The sequence below is a fragment of the Kogia breviceps genome, chromosome X (assembly GCF_026419965.1).
Source record: "Kogia breviceps isolate mKogBre1 chromosome X, mKogBre1 haplotype 1, whole genome shotgun sequence".
NCBI lineage: Eukaryota > Metazoa > Chordata > Mammalia > Artiodactyla > Physeteridae > Kogia > Kogia breviceps.
In genome coordinates, this window is record NC_081330.1 from 43,757,599 (window position 1) to 43,774,714 (window position 17,116).

The 17,116-nt window shown below is 41.0% G+C and overlaps 1 protein-coding gene across 1 annotated transcript in view; it reads left to right on the forward strand.

Annotated features, from left to right (window-relative positions):
- Positions 1–2,536: 2,536 nt before the first annotated feature.
- BTK (Bruton tyrosine kinase) overlaps positions 2,537–17,116 on the forward strand; it is a 29,640-nt gene continuing 15,060 nt past the window's right edge. Inside the window, exons 1-5 of the mRNA XM_059051083.2 lie at positions 2,537–2,668; positions 11,712–11,878; positions 12,426–12,524; positions 14,443–14,511; positions 16,003–16,084. Coding sequence (XP_058907066.1) covers positions 11,738–11,878; positions 12,426–12,524; positions 14,443–14,511; positions 16,003–16,084 — 391 coding nt within the window. The 5' untranslated portion in view covers positions 2,537–2,668; positions 11,712–11,737. The remainder of the gene's footprint in view (positions 2,669–11,711; positions 11,879–12,425; positions 12,525–14,442; positions 14,512–16,002; positions 16,085–17,116) is intronic.

Genomic DNA, 17,116 nt, shown 5'->3' on the forward strand with positions numbered 1-17,116 from the left:
CATTTCTTCACTTCCCTGCATACCTGGCAGAAGGCATGTGCTAGGTTTCAAGAGAGTCCAGCAGAGAAAGACTGCAGGGTACTGAGCATTTTAAATGAATTGTCCCATAAAATTCTCACAGTAATTCTAAGAGGTAGGTGATACTATTATTCCCATTTTACAGATGAGGAAATTGAGGCCATATTTGGGCCAATTTGCCCAATGCTGCTAGTATTTAGTGGAGTCAGGATACAAACACGGGTGATCTGACTCCAGAGCTTGGGTTCCTTTACCATTATATGATATGATTGTGTGGCCTGGTAATTATAATAGTAATATAATATAATATAATATAATAGTAATATAATGGTAATATAATATTGAACAATTATTATATGCCAGGCATTTTCCTAACTACCTTACATACTACCTCTTTTAATCCTAACAACCCAGGTGCTATGTACATTTATTAGTGCTTAACAGGCAAGAAGACTGAGGCACGAGAGGCCTTAAATTCGCTTACCCAAAGTCACACCAGTGGTTATTTTATGGAGCTGGAATTTGATCCCAGGTAGTTTAACACTACAGCCTTGCACTTAACCACAAATCACACAGGGGAAGCAGGAGCATCTGCAGGGTAGAGGAGAATAAGGAGTCAGAATTGGGCAGTGATGCAGGAGGAGGTGTCAGTGGATTAGGGCTAAGGAACCATGAGAGCTTGGGGTCTCCTGCTTGCATAACCCTCCAGAAACACCCATAGGTTCAGAACTGACTCTCTGATCAGCTCTATTTTGTTGGACGGTCTCTGGGAATGAGATAATAAAAACATGACCACTGCCTGCTACATTTCCTAAAAGTTTCTTTGCCAAACAGCCAGCCTGTAGGCTCAGAGCATTTCCTTCTTCTCTCCAGGCTGTTACGCCATCTTACTGGGCTTTGAGGAGTTTCTAGAGGTTTTTGATGTTAGTAACATGGAAATATGAAGACAGTGAACATGGCCCCTCTTAGTCTAATCAACCTTAGTTCTTTCTATTACACCTTTATGTGGCATGGCTTTGGTTTAGATTCCTTCACCAATCCTGGTCTCTGGTTTGGACGTTCTCCTGCTTATTGATTTCCCCTAAGCTGAGAACTCAGAATTGAACACAGGACTCTAGATGTGGCCTGGCCTCGCAGAGTAAGTGGTTGTTCACTTTCCTATGTCTAGATATTGGCACTATTTGGGTGCAGTCCTTCCATCACCTGGACAACTCTGTGAGGAGAGTGCACATGGGCAGAGGGTGAAGACTTGCCTAGTTTTACTTTCCCCTCTCCCTTGTCCTGCTCTCCCTTGTCTAGATCCCCCATCAATACCCAGTCTTCACCCCCAGAATGACTTTGAGAAGGGACAGGACATGTGACAACAAGTAGCATCTGACTGATGAAAAGGGGAGGGAAGGCAAATGTCTGTGACCAACTCTCAGGCAGGCCACTGGAACAGCTATTCAGAGGTGACTAGTGAAAGGATATAAATTGTCAATAAAATAGAGAGATCATACAACACTTGCTGCCCTTTTATTTTGTGTGGACGTGAGGATTAACTAGTCTACTATCCTACAAAATACTTTAAAAAATATATCCTGTTCCCTTAAAAATTCTGATGGACTTCTTCTAGTGGGATTTATGATCTGTTCCTACATACAGCGCCTGGGGCAAGTAAATATGGCAGTGGCTGATGTGTCAAGATGGACAAGCAGATCAGTCACCAGGGGCTCTGTGGCCATCCTGGTCTACAGCCAGTAAGATCGCTGCTAGAACATAGGCTAGGAGGTGGCTGATGAAACATTCAGGTTTCAAGTAACACATCTAGTCTGGTTTATTGTTTTACAAGATTAAAGAGAAAGTTGTAAATTAAGAGTTAATCCTTGAGGCCGAATCTAAAATGGAGAAAATCAACATCCACAGAAAACGGGAAGGACATAAGTAAGTATGTGGGCTTACATTCGGACATTTTTATCTGTAGAAAGAAATGCTTTCTTAGAAAATGACTCAGCAGGGGGAAGTCTTATCTCTACCTCTGTTAGAATCTCTACTTTGGGGTCCCTTCGTGAACACTCTCCATCCTTCACTAGCAAGTTTAACCATGTGGCCTTGAGTCTCTGCCTTAGAGGATATGAGAAGCTAAAGATGCCCTTCCTCGCCAGTCCCTTTGTTTTGTCTCCACATGTCTGCATTTCTCCTCTTTTCTGTAAGTCTCCACTCGCTGTGCTGACCATCCCCATGGTCCTTTAGCGATGTCGGCCCTTTACCTCGGGGAGGTCGGCCTGAGGACATGTCTGCTCAACCCAGCCCAGTCTAGAGTCTCAGTGGCCCCAGTAATGTTGAGAAGGGTTCTTTCAGAGCAGACTCAGGAGGTCCCAAGCAAATGAAGGGCGGGGACAGCTGGGGCAGGGAGTAGAATAGGGACAGCAGCAGGGAACCAGATACCATGCTGCTGAGAAGAAGAAAAAAAAGACATTGGTTTAAGTCAGGAAACAAAAAAAGGGAACTGAGTGGCTGTGAAAGGGTGGGGTTTGCTCAGACTGTCCTTCCTCTCTGGACTGTAAGAATATGTCTCCAGGGCCAGTGTCTTCTGAGATCGAGTCCCACCTTCAAAGTCCTGGCATCTCAATGCATCCGGGAAGCTACCTGCATTAAAATCAGGACTGAGGTGGGTCTGGGGCATGGCAAGGGCTGGGCAGCAGCAGCAAGTACCTTTCGTGGGGCCTTGGGACCCTTGAAGGCCAGACAGAAAGCGTGGCTGGTGCCATGTAGTCGGCTGGCGGAGGAGGCTGACAGAGGGTGGGAGTGTCATTAGCACAAGGCCCCGACAGTCTCTTCAGATCATCAGAAGGGGCTGGAAGGGTCCTTTCTGAGGAGGTTGTGGGGGGAACAAGGAGAGAAAAAAGAGATATGACGTGACCATCTGAACAGGTAGCAGATGTTGGAAAGAGGCACCTCTGCACAATTTGGCAGACAAGTAAGATTTATTGCCTGTGGCAAAATAAGCCAGGATAAAAATAAGCCCTTTGGTCAAATATTGCTGGAAGACCCAAAATGGATATGTGTGTCAATGACACCCTTAGAAGAAGGATTTTTTGGTACGCGGGCCTCTCACTGTTGTGGCTTCTGCCTTTGCGGAGCACAGGCTCCAGACGCGCAGGCTCAGCGGCCATGGCTCACGGGCTCAGCCGCTCCACGGCATGTGGGATCCTCCCGGACCGGGGCACGAACCCGTGTCCCCTGCATCGGCAGGCGGACTCTCAACCACTTCGCCACCGGGGAAGCCCAGAAGGAATTTTTAAGAGGCAGATTGTCCAAGAAAATGGTCAAAGCTCACATGCCACAATAGGCTTTTGAGCTCTGTAAGCTAAGGAAAGGCAAAACCAGGGTGTAAAGCCTCAGGCTGCATCGAGCCAACATTGCTGGGATCAGAGCTGGCTTGTTGGAAGGACTGTGTACGCCAACCTCGTGGTAACAGTGGGTAAGAGGCTGGGCCAGAAACAAGCAGCCTCAGCCTCAGCCCAGACAGTGTGGCCAACCCCTGAGGTCGCGGGGAAGCTTTTTCCTATTACCATTGCCTGCCATGTGCACGGCTCTCTTTTCTTTAGGCTTCATCATTTTCTTCTCTCCTTTGCTCTCCTCTCCGCCTCTCCATCCTCCTCCTCCTTCTCCTCCTCTTCCTCCTTCTCCTTCCTCTACCTGTATCCCCTCTTCTTTATCCCCTCCTTTATTTTATTCATTACCATCCCTGAAACAGAGTCAGTGCTTAATAAATAATTGTGGAATTGCATTGAATTATTCTTGCCCCTTTCTTCTCCTCCTGTTTTCCCTTTTACCTTTCCCCCTGCTTGCCTAGTGTCTTCCCCATAGTATTATTGTGAGCAGTAAGTGTGTTAATCTATGTAAAGTAGTTAAAATAGGACCCAGCAATAGTCAGTGCTCCTATCTCACTGTTTGCTATTATTTTTATTCTGCCTGAGACCTGCCAAGGTCCCCAGAGGACCTGCCTAGAACAAATAGTGTGGCATTTAAAATAAAAGGGATTGCTGGGCCTGATCAAGACATCCTTGGGTGAGGTGCTGGACCTCCAAATGGAATCCTTGTCCAGTTTCCTGGCCACCCAGCTCTCCAAGCTCAAAATCTCTATCTCATGCTGTTTGTTTCCAGAGGCAGGGCAGCAGCAAAGCCCAGAGGCAGGGGTCTATACAGCTCAGGGATTACCTTCTGTGCTGTTAGTTGTGTGCCGGCTCTGCTCCTTCCCTCATTTTGCATGCCAAGCCCCTGACCAAGGGTGCTGCAGCTGCTTGGAGCCTCAGTTATTTGATAAAACAATGTCACCTACCAAATAAGCCACAAAATGCAAATACCCTAAATAATCTAATGCATTCTACTGAAACAGGATCCCTTAGTGTTAGCCCTATCTGGTCTATTCTGACCCCTTTTATATTCAGAATATTTAAACTATATGCTTGCATTAAAGTCCAAATTCCTGTGGTTTATGGCTAGTGATGTATTTGTTTAGAATATTTTGTAAATGCCTCATGTTGAGAACTAGTGCAACTTTCCATCCACTTCTAGGGTCTTGGTGCAATTTAAAATTATCATCAGTATGATTTACTATTTCCATTCGAGCAAATTTCCTATAGAGAGTTTCCTTTCAGTGGACTAGACCCATACCAGGAAGTGACTTAGGTATAAGGGGAAGATATGGCTTTTGAAAACCAGTTTGGGTGTTCTCCAAAGAGTCATCAGATGCCTGCTGCTTTTTGCCCATGGATGCCATGCCGATATCCAATTTCTAGCTCCTGGGAATAAGGGAGAGCTAGAATTTTCAGTGAGGCAGTGCTCAGTAAGAAGCTAGAGACAGACCTTGACCTAATTCACTCCAAAACTGCTGGGTTATGCAAATGAAGCCATCAGGGGAGGGGGAGAGAGAACTGCTCTGAGGACCCTGAAACAAATGGGCCACGTGTGACTTTCAGTTTCTCTGGAGGTTCCTGTGCACTGACTGAGAGTGTTGGGAGAGCATTCGAAACACAAAAGCCTTGATCCCAGGCTTTCCACCTCCCTCTCAGAGAGCCAGCACCACATGCCTTAGGGTTAGCATCAGTTAGCTGAACTTCAAGGAGAAGCTCTACTCACTGCCTTGACTCCCAGTAATGAAAATTAACTAGAGTCTATTAACTCATCCTTACATATCTGTCTGTAATAGAAACAGTAAAAACAAACAAACAAAAAAACCTCCACAACTGATTAGAAGTGGAGCAGAAAAGAGACAAAAGTGTGGGAAAAGCAGGCTCTCTAAAACTGCTATTTGGAGTGGAAATTGGTTACAGTGTTTCTGGAAACTATTTTGTCAATATATTTCAAAATGCAAAATGTACAAACTTTTTGACTTGGTAAATGATGCTTATATAGATATCCTAATATCATGGGAAAATACCAGGAGTAACGTTAAACAAGAACTTTAGATATTTTGAGGACAATATGTGTTGGGTGGATGGATGGATGGATAGATAGATGGATACTTAGACAGATAATGTTAAGAAAAATAAGCAAACTACAAATAGTATGTGCAATATGATCTCAAATATAGTCAGAAAAATGCATAGAAAAAGAATGGAAGGAAATATGCCTAAATATTAATGTCTCTGGATAATGAGCTTATAATTGATGTTTTCTTTTTAATATCCCTGTACTTAAAACATTTTCTATAATGAACATGTGTTATTGTGATATTGACGGAAAAAATAAAATGTTTAAAGCAGGGAAAACAAAAACTAAATTGAAAAAGAAGGCCAAAGGGTCACACAAGTCCAGAGTGAAAGAAGGACAACCCAGCAGTCACCCTCAGAGCAGAGGAGCAATGCTGAAAGTATTACCACCAACCTGATGCTCAGTGTAAACTTGCAGATTAGCTATCTGGCTCGCCTTTCATCACTACTTGGCCAGAATCTATTGTCTCTAGTGCAGGACAGAAGAGATGACAGACCCAGAAGTTTCCAAAACCACAGAAGAAAATTGTAAAATGTTAACAACATGAAATGCTGAAGAAGACCAGAGCACCGAGACCTCTTAGAAATGATTACAGTAGATGAGAATTTCCTTGGTTAGCCAGTAGCCAGAAAACTGATTTTGCTGGAAGTCTTCACCACAAATTTAGTCACCTGTAGCACTGACCCTGAAACTTATCATGAAATAATTAGCTTTCATTAGGGCCTGAATAGAGCTTATTGGGAACTTTAACAAGAGTAATTATGGCTCTTTGTTGCTATGGGTATGAAATTTTAATGACAAATTCTCTTCTGGTTTCAAGACTGGGAAATTCTCAATCAAAATCTCAATCAAAACCTGAGAGATGCTTCTTAGGCTTGAGAAGAGATTTTTAGTAGGCCTATCAGTTATACTCTACTCTAATGAGAGACCATTGATAAATCTACCAGATTTCATAGTAAAGCCTCAGGAAGATGGGACTAAAAAAGGAACAAGGGATTACACGAAGTGCATAGTCCAACACATAAGCCGGACCTGTGTTTGCCACGTTGGCTAAGTAACTGAGAATTCATTCTGACAGTGGAAAACTATGACCACATGCACAAGATTGTTCATGGTAGCATTATTTATAATTGAAAACAAACTACCTAAATATCCACCAGTAGGAGAATGGATAAATAAATTGTGATGTATTCATCATATAGAATAATGATACATATCAAAATGAATTTAAATGTATGAATTAGAGCTGCCAAGATAAATAAATCATAAAGCATTACACTGAGAAAAAAGTAAGTTGCTGAAGAGTATGTAACACTTATATTAAAATGTGAAACATGTAAACCAATACTAAATGTCTTTTTTGGATACTTACATATGTAGTAATTATAGAAAAATATGCCTAGGAATGATAAATGCCAAATTCCAGATATTGGTAACCTCTGTGGAGGGAGGGAACTAAGATTGTAGAAGAGTACACAAGGGTGTTTTGACTCTATGGATAGTATTTCATTTCTAACAAAACACCAGAAACAAAATGGCACAATGTTAGGATTCTATAGAGCTAAGTGGTGAGCACATGAGTGTAATGTTATTCTCTTTACTTTCTGCCTGTTTGCAATATTTCACAATATAAAAGACAGTACAGGGCTTCCCTGGTGGCGCAGTGGTTGCGAGTCCGCCTGCCGATGCAGGGGACGCCGGTTCGTGCCCCGGACCAGGAAGATCCCACATGCCGCGGAGCGGCTGGGCCCGTGAGCCATGGCCGCTGAGCCTGCGCGTCCGGAGCCTGTGCTCCGCAACGGGAGAGGCCACAACAGTGAGAGGCCCGCATACCGCAAAAAAAAAAAAAAAAAAAAAAAAAAAAAAGACAGTACATTCAAGCAAACTTTTATATTCACAGTAAGCAATAACAACCCTAGAATAAAGAGTTGGTGTTCTGCCTAAACCCTGTGCTTTCATCCCATTAACAATGAAAAATCCTGAAGGAAGAAACAGCAGGCAACTCTAGAAATCGACCAATTAAACAAGATCTCCTTATAGAGGATTTAAAGGAAAATGTAAGAAAACCTTGGCAGAACTGAGAAGAATCCTCATGTGGGAAAAAGTACTGTTGTCAGTTAAGAGGGACATATCATCCTTTCTAGCCTAGAGGAATATTGCAGAGGAAAGTGCCCCTGGATCCTGAATTCTCTCTTACTTATCCCCTGTACTTAACCACCATTTCCTCCTTTGCCAAATGTTCTTAGAAGATGGAGAGGGGTCTGTCCCCAGTGCTCTTTGCTGATAGCCATGGGGAATAACAGGGTGCTGAGGTGGATGGCATCACACTTCGTTGGAGGCAATGAGGTACAACAGAAACAACTATGGTGTGGAGTCACAAATGGATAAGGTTGGGCCAGTCACATAACCTCCATGAGTCTCATTTTCCTCATCTGTTTGTCGTGAGGAATAAATGAAAGAATGTGTGTAAAATGTCTGATGGATGGACTGCACTGGGAGAAGCATGAGTTCCCTTCCATTCCCCTGGGGAGAAAAGGGAATGGCTAGAATCTTGCTGGACAATTACGTAACGCTTTAAAGGAGAAATAAATACAAAACGTAGCTTATTGGCTATTTTGGCTTAATAGTTATTTGAACCATGACTCACTATTTCTAACTAGCTTCTTTTGGACCCTTCCCAGTCATAGACAGGCTATGCCATTTTCTGATTTTTCTCTGGTGTTATCCCTAATAGTGTTTTGTTTTGTTTTTTTTAATAATAGCCAATTTAAAAAAAATAAATTTATTTATTTATGGCTGCGTTGGGTCTTTGTTGCTGCACGCAGGCTTTCTTTAGTTGCGGTGAGCGGGGGCTACTCTTTGTTGAGGTGCGTGGGCTTCTCATTGTGGTGGCTTCCCTTGTTGTGGAGCACGGGCTCTAGGTGCGCGGGCTTCAGTAGTTGTGGCACGCGGGCTCAGTAGTTGTGGCTCTCAGGCTCTGTAGTTGTGGCGCAGGGGCTTAGTTGCTCCACGGCATGTGGGATCTTCCCGGACCAGGGCTCAAACCTGTGTCCCCTGCATTGGCAGGCAGATTCTTAACCACTGCACCACCAGGGAAGTCCCCCTAATAGTGTTTTATCTTAGCATGAGCAAATATAGGAGCCAAAGGTGGTTTAGTTTACCGATTCTGCAAGTGCTATTTACATTAATTCCTTGGCATAGCGCAGTTTGTAAAGTGGCTGAACTCTTACTACTAAGCATTCTCTTTTGGAATTCTACTGTTCCATAAAGAGCTGCAAGGCTGCAAAAGGTGGCCGTGTGAAAATCTTTGCCTTTGTAGTTTAATAAACAGAACATTATAACACTGGAACTTTATATTTTAAATGAAGAGCTCTGTGTGTGTTTCTATTCATTTCTCTCCTCCTCTTTCTTTCTCTATGTGAAGTGTGTGTGTGTGTGTGTAATATTCATGTCACTTCCGTTTCCACCCCCAACCCCACCACTTGAGTGAGGTGCAGGGTCAGCCCTCACTGTGCATCTTTTGTGGTCAAATTGACTCTGTGGGCTGCTGAAATTGTTAGAAAAAAATTAGGACCTTTCACAATAAGTACCCAAAGAAGCTGCAACTATCCTCTAAAGCAGAGTGTCCATTACACACCAACCTTCAGGAAGGCATAAAAAGCAGATGCCTCTCCTTTCACATTAGTGGTGGATGGACTAATGGTGACTAAGGAAGAACTACCACATTTTCAGGCTGTGTGTGCCTGGAGTGGATCACAAGGAATGGGAGAAAGCAATCAAATAGGGAGCAACCAGGCCATGGAAATCCCAGCAGTCCTCCAGCTCAATAATCTAGAAGTAGAGGCCATTTCACCCCATGCTCAGAGGGGTGATGGCTAGTGAGAGACTTACTTACTTCCTCATACTTAGACCAGCACTAAACCCTACCCCAACACAGACACTTAAAAGAGAGGAAGGCTTCTTCCTGTATAAACTGGATTTGTTCTAAAAAAGAAAAAGAACAGAGGCAGCTTCCAGTAGGACCTGTTTTATAGGAAATAAGAGCAGAGGCCAAGACTGAAGCAGATGCTGGGTCTGAACAGGGAGTGTATCCACCAAGAGCTTGCAACAAAACTAAAGGTAAAATGATGGGTGTGCTTTACTCAGCTAAAAGAGGAACAACTGGACGTGGTTTGTTCGGATGCTTCTGATCCAATTTACTGGTCATGCTACTTCATTTCTTTAGGGCATTATTTTGTCTTCTCTAAGTTGAATCTTTGGTTGTGAATAGGTACTTAATTGGAATTCACCATGGGAAAAATGTGATATTAGTACAGGGATCTCGATGAGTTGGCAGTTCCTGAGAATAGACTATTATTACTTGGTTACCACTACTTCTGAGTAAATGAAAAACCTTAATGTTAAAAGAAATCTTTTTGGGGTTTGAGCTGAATCTGAATGCTAGATAGAACTCTAGTTGGTTGCAAACTCTTATCAGTTTGTCACTCCTGTGAGAGACGATTTAAACTGGGGAGTCAGGGAAGAGAGCTGTGTGGAGGGTGTAGGGAAAGGTTTGCTCCTTTGCCCAATTTTCTCAAAAGATCATTTATAAAAAATTGAACAAGTCTACCACCAGAAAACAGTGGCATCCACATGATGAATAAATAACAAAGTGATCATTCTGAACATCCCTGGTGTTCCTGTAACCTATTTTTGTCTCCTCAGTACAATAATAGAACATTTTATACCACAGGAAAGAGCAAAATAATGGTGTGGATAGGCTCAGGCTTCGATAAGAAACCATTCCCTTGCTTTCCTGGTGTGAGAAGTAACCTATGCTTGACAAGTACAAAAAACTACTGACTTTATTCTGCTTCCGTGGTGCCACCAAAATCATAAGGAGTTTAGTTTTTTAAAAAACACAAAACCTACACCCTTCAGGAAAAAACTTACCTCCAACAAAACTTGAGGGAAAAGGGGCTGGTGATTTGGTGATTTTTTCAGTATTTTTTTTAGTGCTCTATTTTTGTGGCAGTATTTATATTTTCACTTTATCTTTCTAACGAAGGTTTGGGTTGGTAATAAAAGATAGTGCATTTTAGTGAAAAACTGTGTGTTTTGTGTGAATAAAAAAAACCAGCGGTGACTTTTTGTAACTTTTTTTTTTTTTTTTTTTTTTTTTGTGGTACGCGGGCCTCTCACTGTTGTGGCCTCTCCCGTTGCGGAGCACAGGCTCTGGACGCGCGGGCTCAGCGGCCACGGCTCACGGGCCCAGCTGCTCCGCGGCACGTGGGATCTTCCCGGACCGGGGCACGAACCCGTGTCCCCTGCATCAGCAGGCGGACTCTCAACCACTGCGCCACCAGGGAAGCCCTGTAACTTTCTTTGCCTTTCTGTATTTCAGTTACCTAAACTGAATCTTTCTGAAGTACTGTAAGTTTGGATAGGCTAAACAAGTTACTTTTCATAAATGATCAGAGAGAGCATCTATAAGATTAAGACAGTTGCATCACTTTTGCATGATGCTGTCTGAAAGAACTAATCTAAGCAAAAAAGAAAGGAAAATCAAAAACAAAACAAGTACCTCTCAAAAATTGTTTTTCAATTTTAGAACAAAGCTTCTATCCTTTGTAGCTCAGCCAGAGGGTGATGGGCAAAATCAGTTGGGTGGCAGTTAGTATATGTCCATAACTGCAGGTGCAGCCTCCGTATCCTTATTAGACCCCTTGGTTACAGACCCCAGTGGGACAATGTATGAAAAATTACACTCACTGTCTAGGAGACTGGGAACTGAAAGTCCAATATCTGCCTCAGTGGAGTTCTGGCACCTGCATTATCCCTTCTGGGGATATAAGGGTCAACAGCTGCACAGAGACTTTTACTGTTCACAGATTCTGCACGTATCATAAAAGGGTGGTTAGTGTAGAGCTGCCTCTAGACATTACCAAGCACATGGGTACATGTCACTTGATATCGAGAGCATTCCATTGCCTTATACAAGAACCCAGTTTATATGAACTCGCGATGTAGAATCAATCACCCCACTTCGATGTGCATCCATTATATCTGAAAACTGGCAGAAATGGGGGCTATGGAAGGAGGACATCAAAGTAAGAAGGTTCTTTGTTAGCTTTGAACATTTCTGTTCCATTTGAAACTAGGTGGCTAGGCTGAGGGGGAACCAGGAGGGATGAGGTTCGATGTGCTGGGTCCTCAAGAACTTCCATTATCAACAGCACCCAGTGAGCTCCAGAAAGAAGTTATGGCTGCAGTGATATTGGAGAGCATCTTTCTGAAGCGATCCCAACAGAAAAAGAAAACATCACCTTTAAACTTCAAGAAGCGCCTCTTTCTCTTGACCGTGCAAAAACTTTCCTACTATGAGTATGACTTTGAACGTGGGGTGAGTTTCTCTGCTGTGAAACCTGAGTTTTAAGGACTTGGCCTTAGATCTGCCTTGGGGGGAGGTAGATCCTTTTTGGTTGGAGGGGGTTGGTGGAAGGGACCCAAGTATACTTCAAACTCAGCAAAATGTTTCCTAGCCCAGAACTAGCTACAGACATACTGGAGCAAAAATTCAAAGGTGCTAAGAAGCTATGGGGAAAATCTCACCATGGATTCTTGCAGTTGGTGAGCACTCATTAAATGATTGTTAAGAATGAAACCCAAGACTTGGCAATTGCTTCCTGATTTTTTATGTTAAAGGCACACAAAGTCATCCACTCTTCTACAGTGTTTGCCCTCCATCTGGTAGTCAAAAAAGGTTAGGTTAATAGACCTGGAAATTGTTTGGGATTTGTTTGTTTGTTCATTTTTTCAAAATGACAGGTCCTGATATAGAGTGTGGGTGTCACCTCACTGCGTTGAATGATGAGATAGCGAAATCTAATCATCTGGTTGCTTAATCGCTCTTAATCTTTCTCCATTTTCTTCCTCATTCTCTTTCTCAGAGAAGAGGCAGTAAGAAGGGTTCAATAGATGTTGAGAAGATCACCTGTGTTGAAACAGTGGTTCCTGAGAAAAATCCTCCCCCCGAAAGACAGATTCCGGTGAGAAGAGGCCATTGTTAGAACTGGGCACAGGGGGTGGGGGGGCAGGAGGGTTGCAGTTAAGAGACTTGGAACACTTCAATTCTCTGTAAATAAACCTGTGATGCTGTGCAGTGTGGGTCACATAAAGCTCCCATATATGTTCTTCACTCTGCCACATATTGGTTATGCTGAGTCTCAGCGTCTTTTCCCAAGATGCAGAACAACTCACTTAATCTGGAAAACTTGTAATGCCAATCTTAAGATGATATCACATCAAGTTTTCAAACTGATCAGAGATGATTGATTTTACTCCCTCGGTCACCAGGATCAGATTTACAAGTTTGAGTTAGTCTGAAATCCAGAACTCTAGGGCTCTGAGTCATGAGATTCTTTAGTAGCTCACTGTTTCTTCTCTCATTTCCCAGAGCCTCTCGAGGACATAATGTCTACTTATTTCCTAGCTGATTTTTTTTAAATATCATTTTTTTCCTGATGTCAAGAGTAATGCATATTTATTATAGAAACTTTGAAAAATACAAAAAAGCACAAAAAAGAAGATAAAATCATGCATAATCTCATTATTCAGCTAAAACAACTATTAACATGTTCGTGTATGGACTTACAGATGTTTTTCTCCATTAACAACACATACACTCACACTAATATATATGTTATATATTTAAAACATAGAATCATATTATACTACACATCTTACTTTGCCACCTACATTTTCAACTTAACAATATAACTTTTCCCCATAACAATAGATACTCTTTAATAAAATGATTTTAATGACTGTATGGTATACCCTATCATGGATATATTTTAATTTGTTTAACCAATCTCCTATTACTAGATATTTGTTTCCAATTTATTTGATATCATAAATCATGTTGAAAGGAACATTCTTGCATACATCTTTATGTACTTTTGTTATTCTTTTCTTTATAATAACTTCTTAGGAATAATATTTTGTTCTTTTCTTTATGAAATCTGTATGCTTTGGTTATTTTTATAGTTTTATTCTATTTAATTTTGTAGAAGTAGAATTTGAGTATCATATACACCTACAAGCTCTGTATGACAGTATCTATTCCTCTACATTCTTTCCAATGCCAGATATTTTAAATATTTGTTAATTTGAAAGCCAAGAAAAATGATACTTCATTGCTGACTTATTTTGAAATTTTTTTGTTACTCATAAGGTTGGACAATTATACGTCTACAGCTCATTTATATTTTTCCATTTGTGAATTCCTGTTAATTTTTTGGCCAGGTTTTCTATTGAAATCTTTGCCTTACTCCTAGTACTTTTTAAGAGATCTAGATATGTTAACTTTAACTATAATATATGTTGAAAATATTTTTCCAGTTTTTTATTTATCTTTGAATTTTGTTTATACTTTTTTTAACCATAGTGGGTTTTAAAGTCTATGTCCTCAAATTAGATCATTTTTCTCTTAATGGTTCTAACTTTTAGCATTATATTAGAAAGGTCTTGCCTCTCACAAAATTATGTAAATAGTCAGTTATGTTTTTTTTCTGTTAGTCATAGTTTCATTTTTTTATATAAAGCTCTTGAATCCATCCAGAACTTACACTGGTGTATGGTGTGAAATAGCTACCTTAACTACCCGCCCCCCACCTCTGATGATATTAATGGTTAAATGTTTGTCCCAGCATCATTTATTGATTAACCTCCCTTTCCTCAATAGTTTGAGATACCTGAGTTTTTTGGTTTTTTTTTTTTGAATGAGTATGTGCTGGATCCTATGGATATGTTTCCCTACTGGGATATAGGAAGCAATCACTAAAGATTAGCATTGTCCATGCATGAGAGCCTTCTGGAACCACTGCAAAAGACTCCCAGTACCTAGGGAAATCCAGAAAAGAGCAATGCACCAACCAATAACTATTATTTCTTCTGTCACTGCAGAGAAGGGGAGAAGAGTGCAGTGAAATGGAGCAGATTTCAATTATTGAAAGGTTCCCTTACCCCTTCCAGGTAAGGTATTTTCTCTCACTACCTCACAAAGGGACCTCTAATATAATCTTTAGGGATGGCATGGGCTGTGAGTGTTTGTTTTTTCTATTTTTCCAATCAAACATAGTTTCTTTTAGTCTCTACACCTCAAAGAGAATCCATAATGGCACTAATTCTATTATGGTGTGTCTTGTCTATGGTAATGGCATTGAGAAAGATGCTCTGTTTGTTAAGTGAGCATTTCACTTCCTTCTGGTTCTGCCTATCTGTCTAATGGTGGTCATGTGGGTTGAAAAGACAGAAGAGGGGAGGGAAGGAGTACTATTAGGAAGTTCGGTGTAGGAAAGGCTTATTAGACTTACATATAAACTTAAATTCTATTCTAGTCTGGAATAACTGAAGAGTCACATAGACATCTGCTTGGTAGATGCAATGTAAGCCATAAAAGAGAGCAAGAGCTTCTGATTCAATCTCCGATTTGGTTTGCTTATGTCCTGAGAACTCTGAGGCCACATGTCATGAATATAGCAGCCTCTGCAACAGTGAAAGCCAGAAAAGGAAGTGGAAAGTCTCAGGGGAGGGGGCTTTCTGTCATGGATTTATGAGCACAGCAAGACTAACAAGCAAAAAGAAAAATGTAAAAGGATCTTGTTCATGTCCCTGACTGTAACAAAGTTTACAAACCCTGTGAAGGAGGGGTGTTTTAGACACAGTTTTTACTAGCATTGTCTTTCAATAAGTTGATGTTTGACTGGGCTAGTGGATACTGGTAAATATCGGATAATTCAAAATTAATTTACATTTGACTTTAAACTCCACTGTGATGTCTATCAAGTCTGTGAGGGTTGGAACCACATCTTATATGTTTTGTATATCTCCATAACACCTAGCACAATGCCTTCTACATGTGTGGTGTTCAAAAAATACTGACTGATTTGATGGCAATGCTTAATATATACTTCACTCTTTTTGAAGTAGGTATGTAGTTCCAAACTTGGTTTATTTGGGCTAATATTGGCAAGGGGAGGCCACTAGGCAGTGGGGGGAAAATCAGCCAAGAGTTAAAAATTTGCTCCATATTGACAAAGTGTATAATCCACATGTACTAATCAAGATTTGTTACATAAATCATTACTTCAATTATCTTCTATACTAACTCAAGGTTTAATAAGATCATAAAATATCCTTCATTGGACAAACAAAAATCTTGACTCCACCTAGGGTTGAAGATTATGAACTAAGTTTACACACAAATTGAAATACAAGTCAAGAGGACCCAGGAGTATTCACAAAGCAAAGAGTTTCTAAGTCCTACATCCCTGGATATGAATTGTTCAGGAATTCTTCAGATGGTTCACATGACCCCAGCTCCACTGCTCACTAAAGATCCTGCCTTTTTTTTTGTTTGTTTTCCAGTATCATTATACAAAGTTGTAGCTTAAGATTAGTTCCTTCAAGGTCTTTCTATTTTCTGACTCCTAACTGCTGAAGTCTGTTTGTCCATTGCCCCAGGTTGTATATGATGAAGGGCCTCTCTATGTCTTCTCCCCAACTGAAGAACTGAGGAAGCGTTGGATTCACCAGCTCAAAAATGGTGAGAATTATTTGGAAAATAAACTAGTTTCCAAAGAAAGAAGGAAAGGAAGGAAGGGAGGAAGGAAAGAGAAAAGTTGGAAGAGAGGGAGAAAAAGAGAAAGGAGAGAAAGAAAAGAGAAAGAAAGAAAGAAAGAAAGAAAGAAAGAAAGAAAGAAAGAAAGAAAGAAAGAAAGAAAGAGAAAGGAAAGAAAGAAGGAAAGAAAAAAGGGAACAGGGAGGGAAGGAGAGAAGAAGAAAGGAAGAGAGGAAAAAAGAACAAAAAAAGAATGGATAGAAGAAGGGAGTGAAAGAAAGAAGAAAGAGAGGGAGAAGGGAAGGAGGGAGAGAGAGAATGGGGGGAGAAATATTGCATTTTCTTCAATATTAGTGATACAATTGAGTTTAATATTACACCATATGAATAAAAGATCACATGCTAGACTAAGTGTTTCAACTCAGTTCTACCACTGTCTCTCTAATGCAATTTTGTAATTGTAGGCCCTTCCATTTCCCTATTTATAAAAGAGGTCCCATTTTTTACACCAATTACAAGGGTGGTATGGTGTGGCATTAAATGGTTATTTCAATATTTTGAATCCTACGTATGAAATATCTAGTTCCAAAAAAATTAAATACATGATTATGAGAGTGCTTGGGGTCAGAGTAAAGAACCTGGTTCCAAGTCCTCTTCTACCACTAATAAGCTGGGTGACCTCTGGCAAGTAGGCCAACAAGCTTCTTTGAGGCTCAAGTTTTTCTTCTGAAAGAGGAATAATAATGATGCCTACAGTACCTACCTCCAGGGTTGTCCTAAAGATCAAATGAGGTAAGGTATATGAAAGCACATGGAAAACTGTAAAGCACTGTACAAGAAAGCACTGTACATCTTTTCATTGTGGATAAATATTTTCCAAGGAACTATTTCATGTCCCTTGCTTTGTGAGGACCTCAACTTGAATATAGTTCAGTATTTCACATAGACCATACAGTGTGCTCAGATAAACCTGACTGTAAATGCTTACAGCACAGGATGCATGCACACATATTTGTG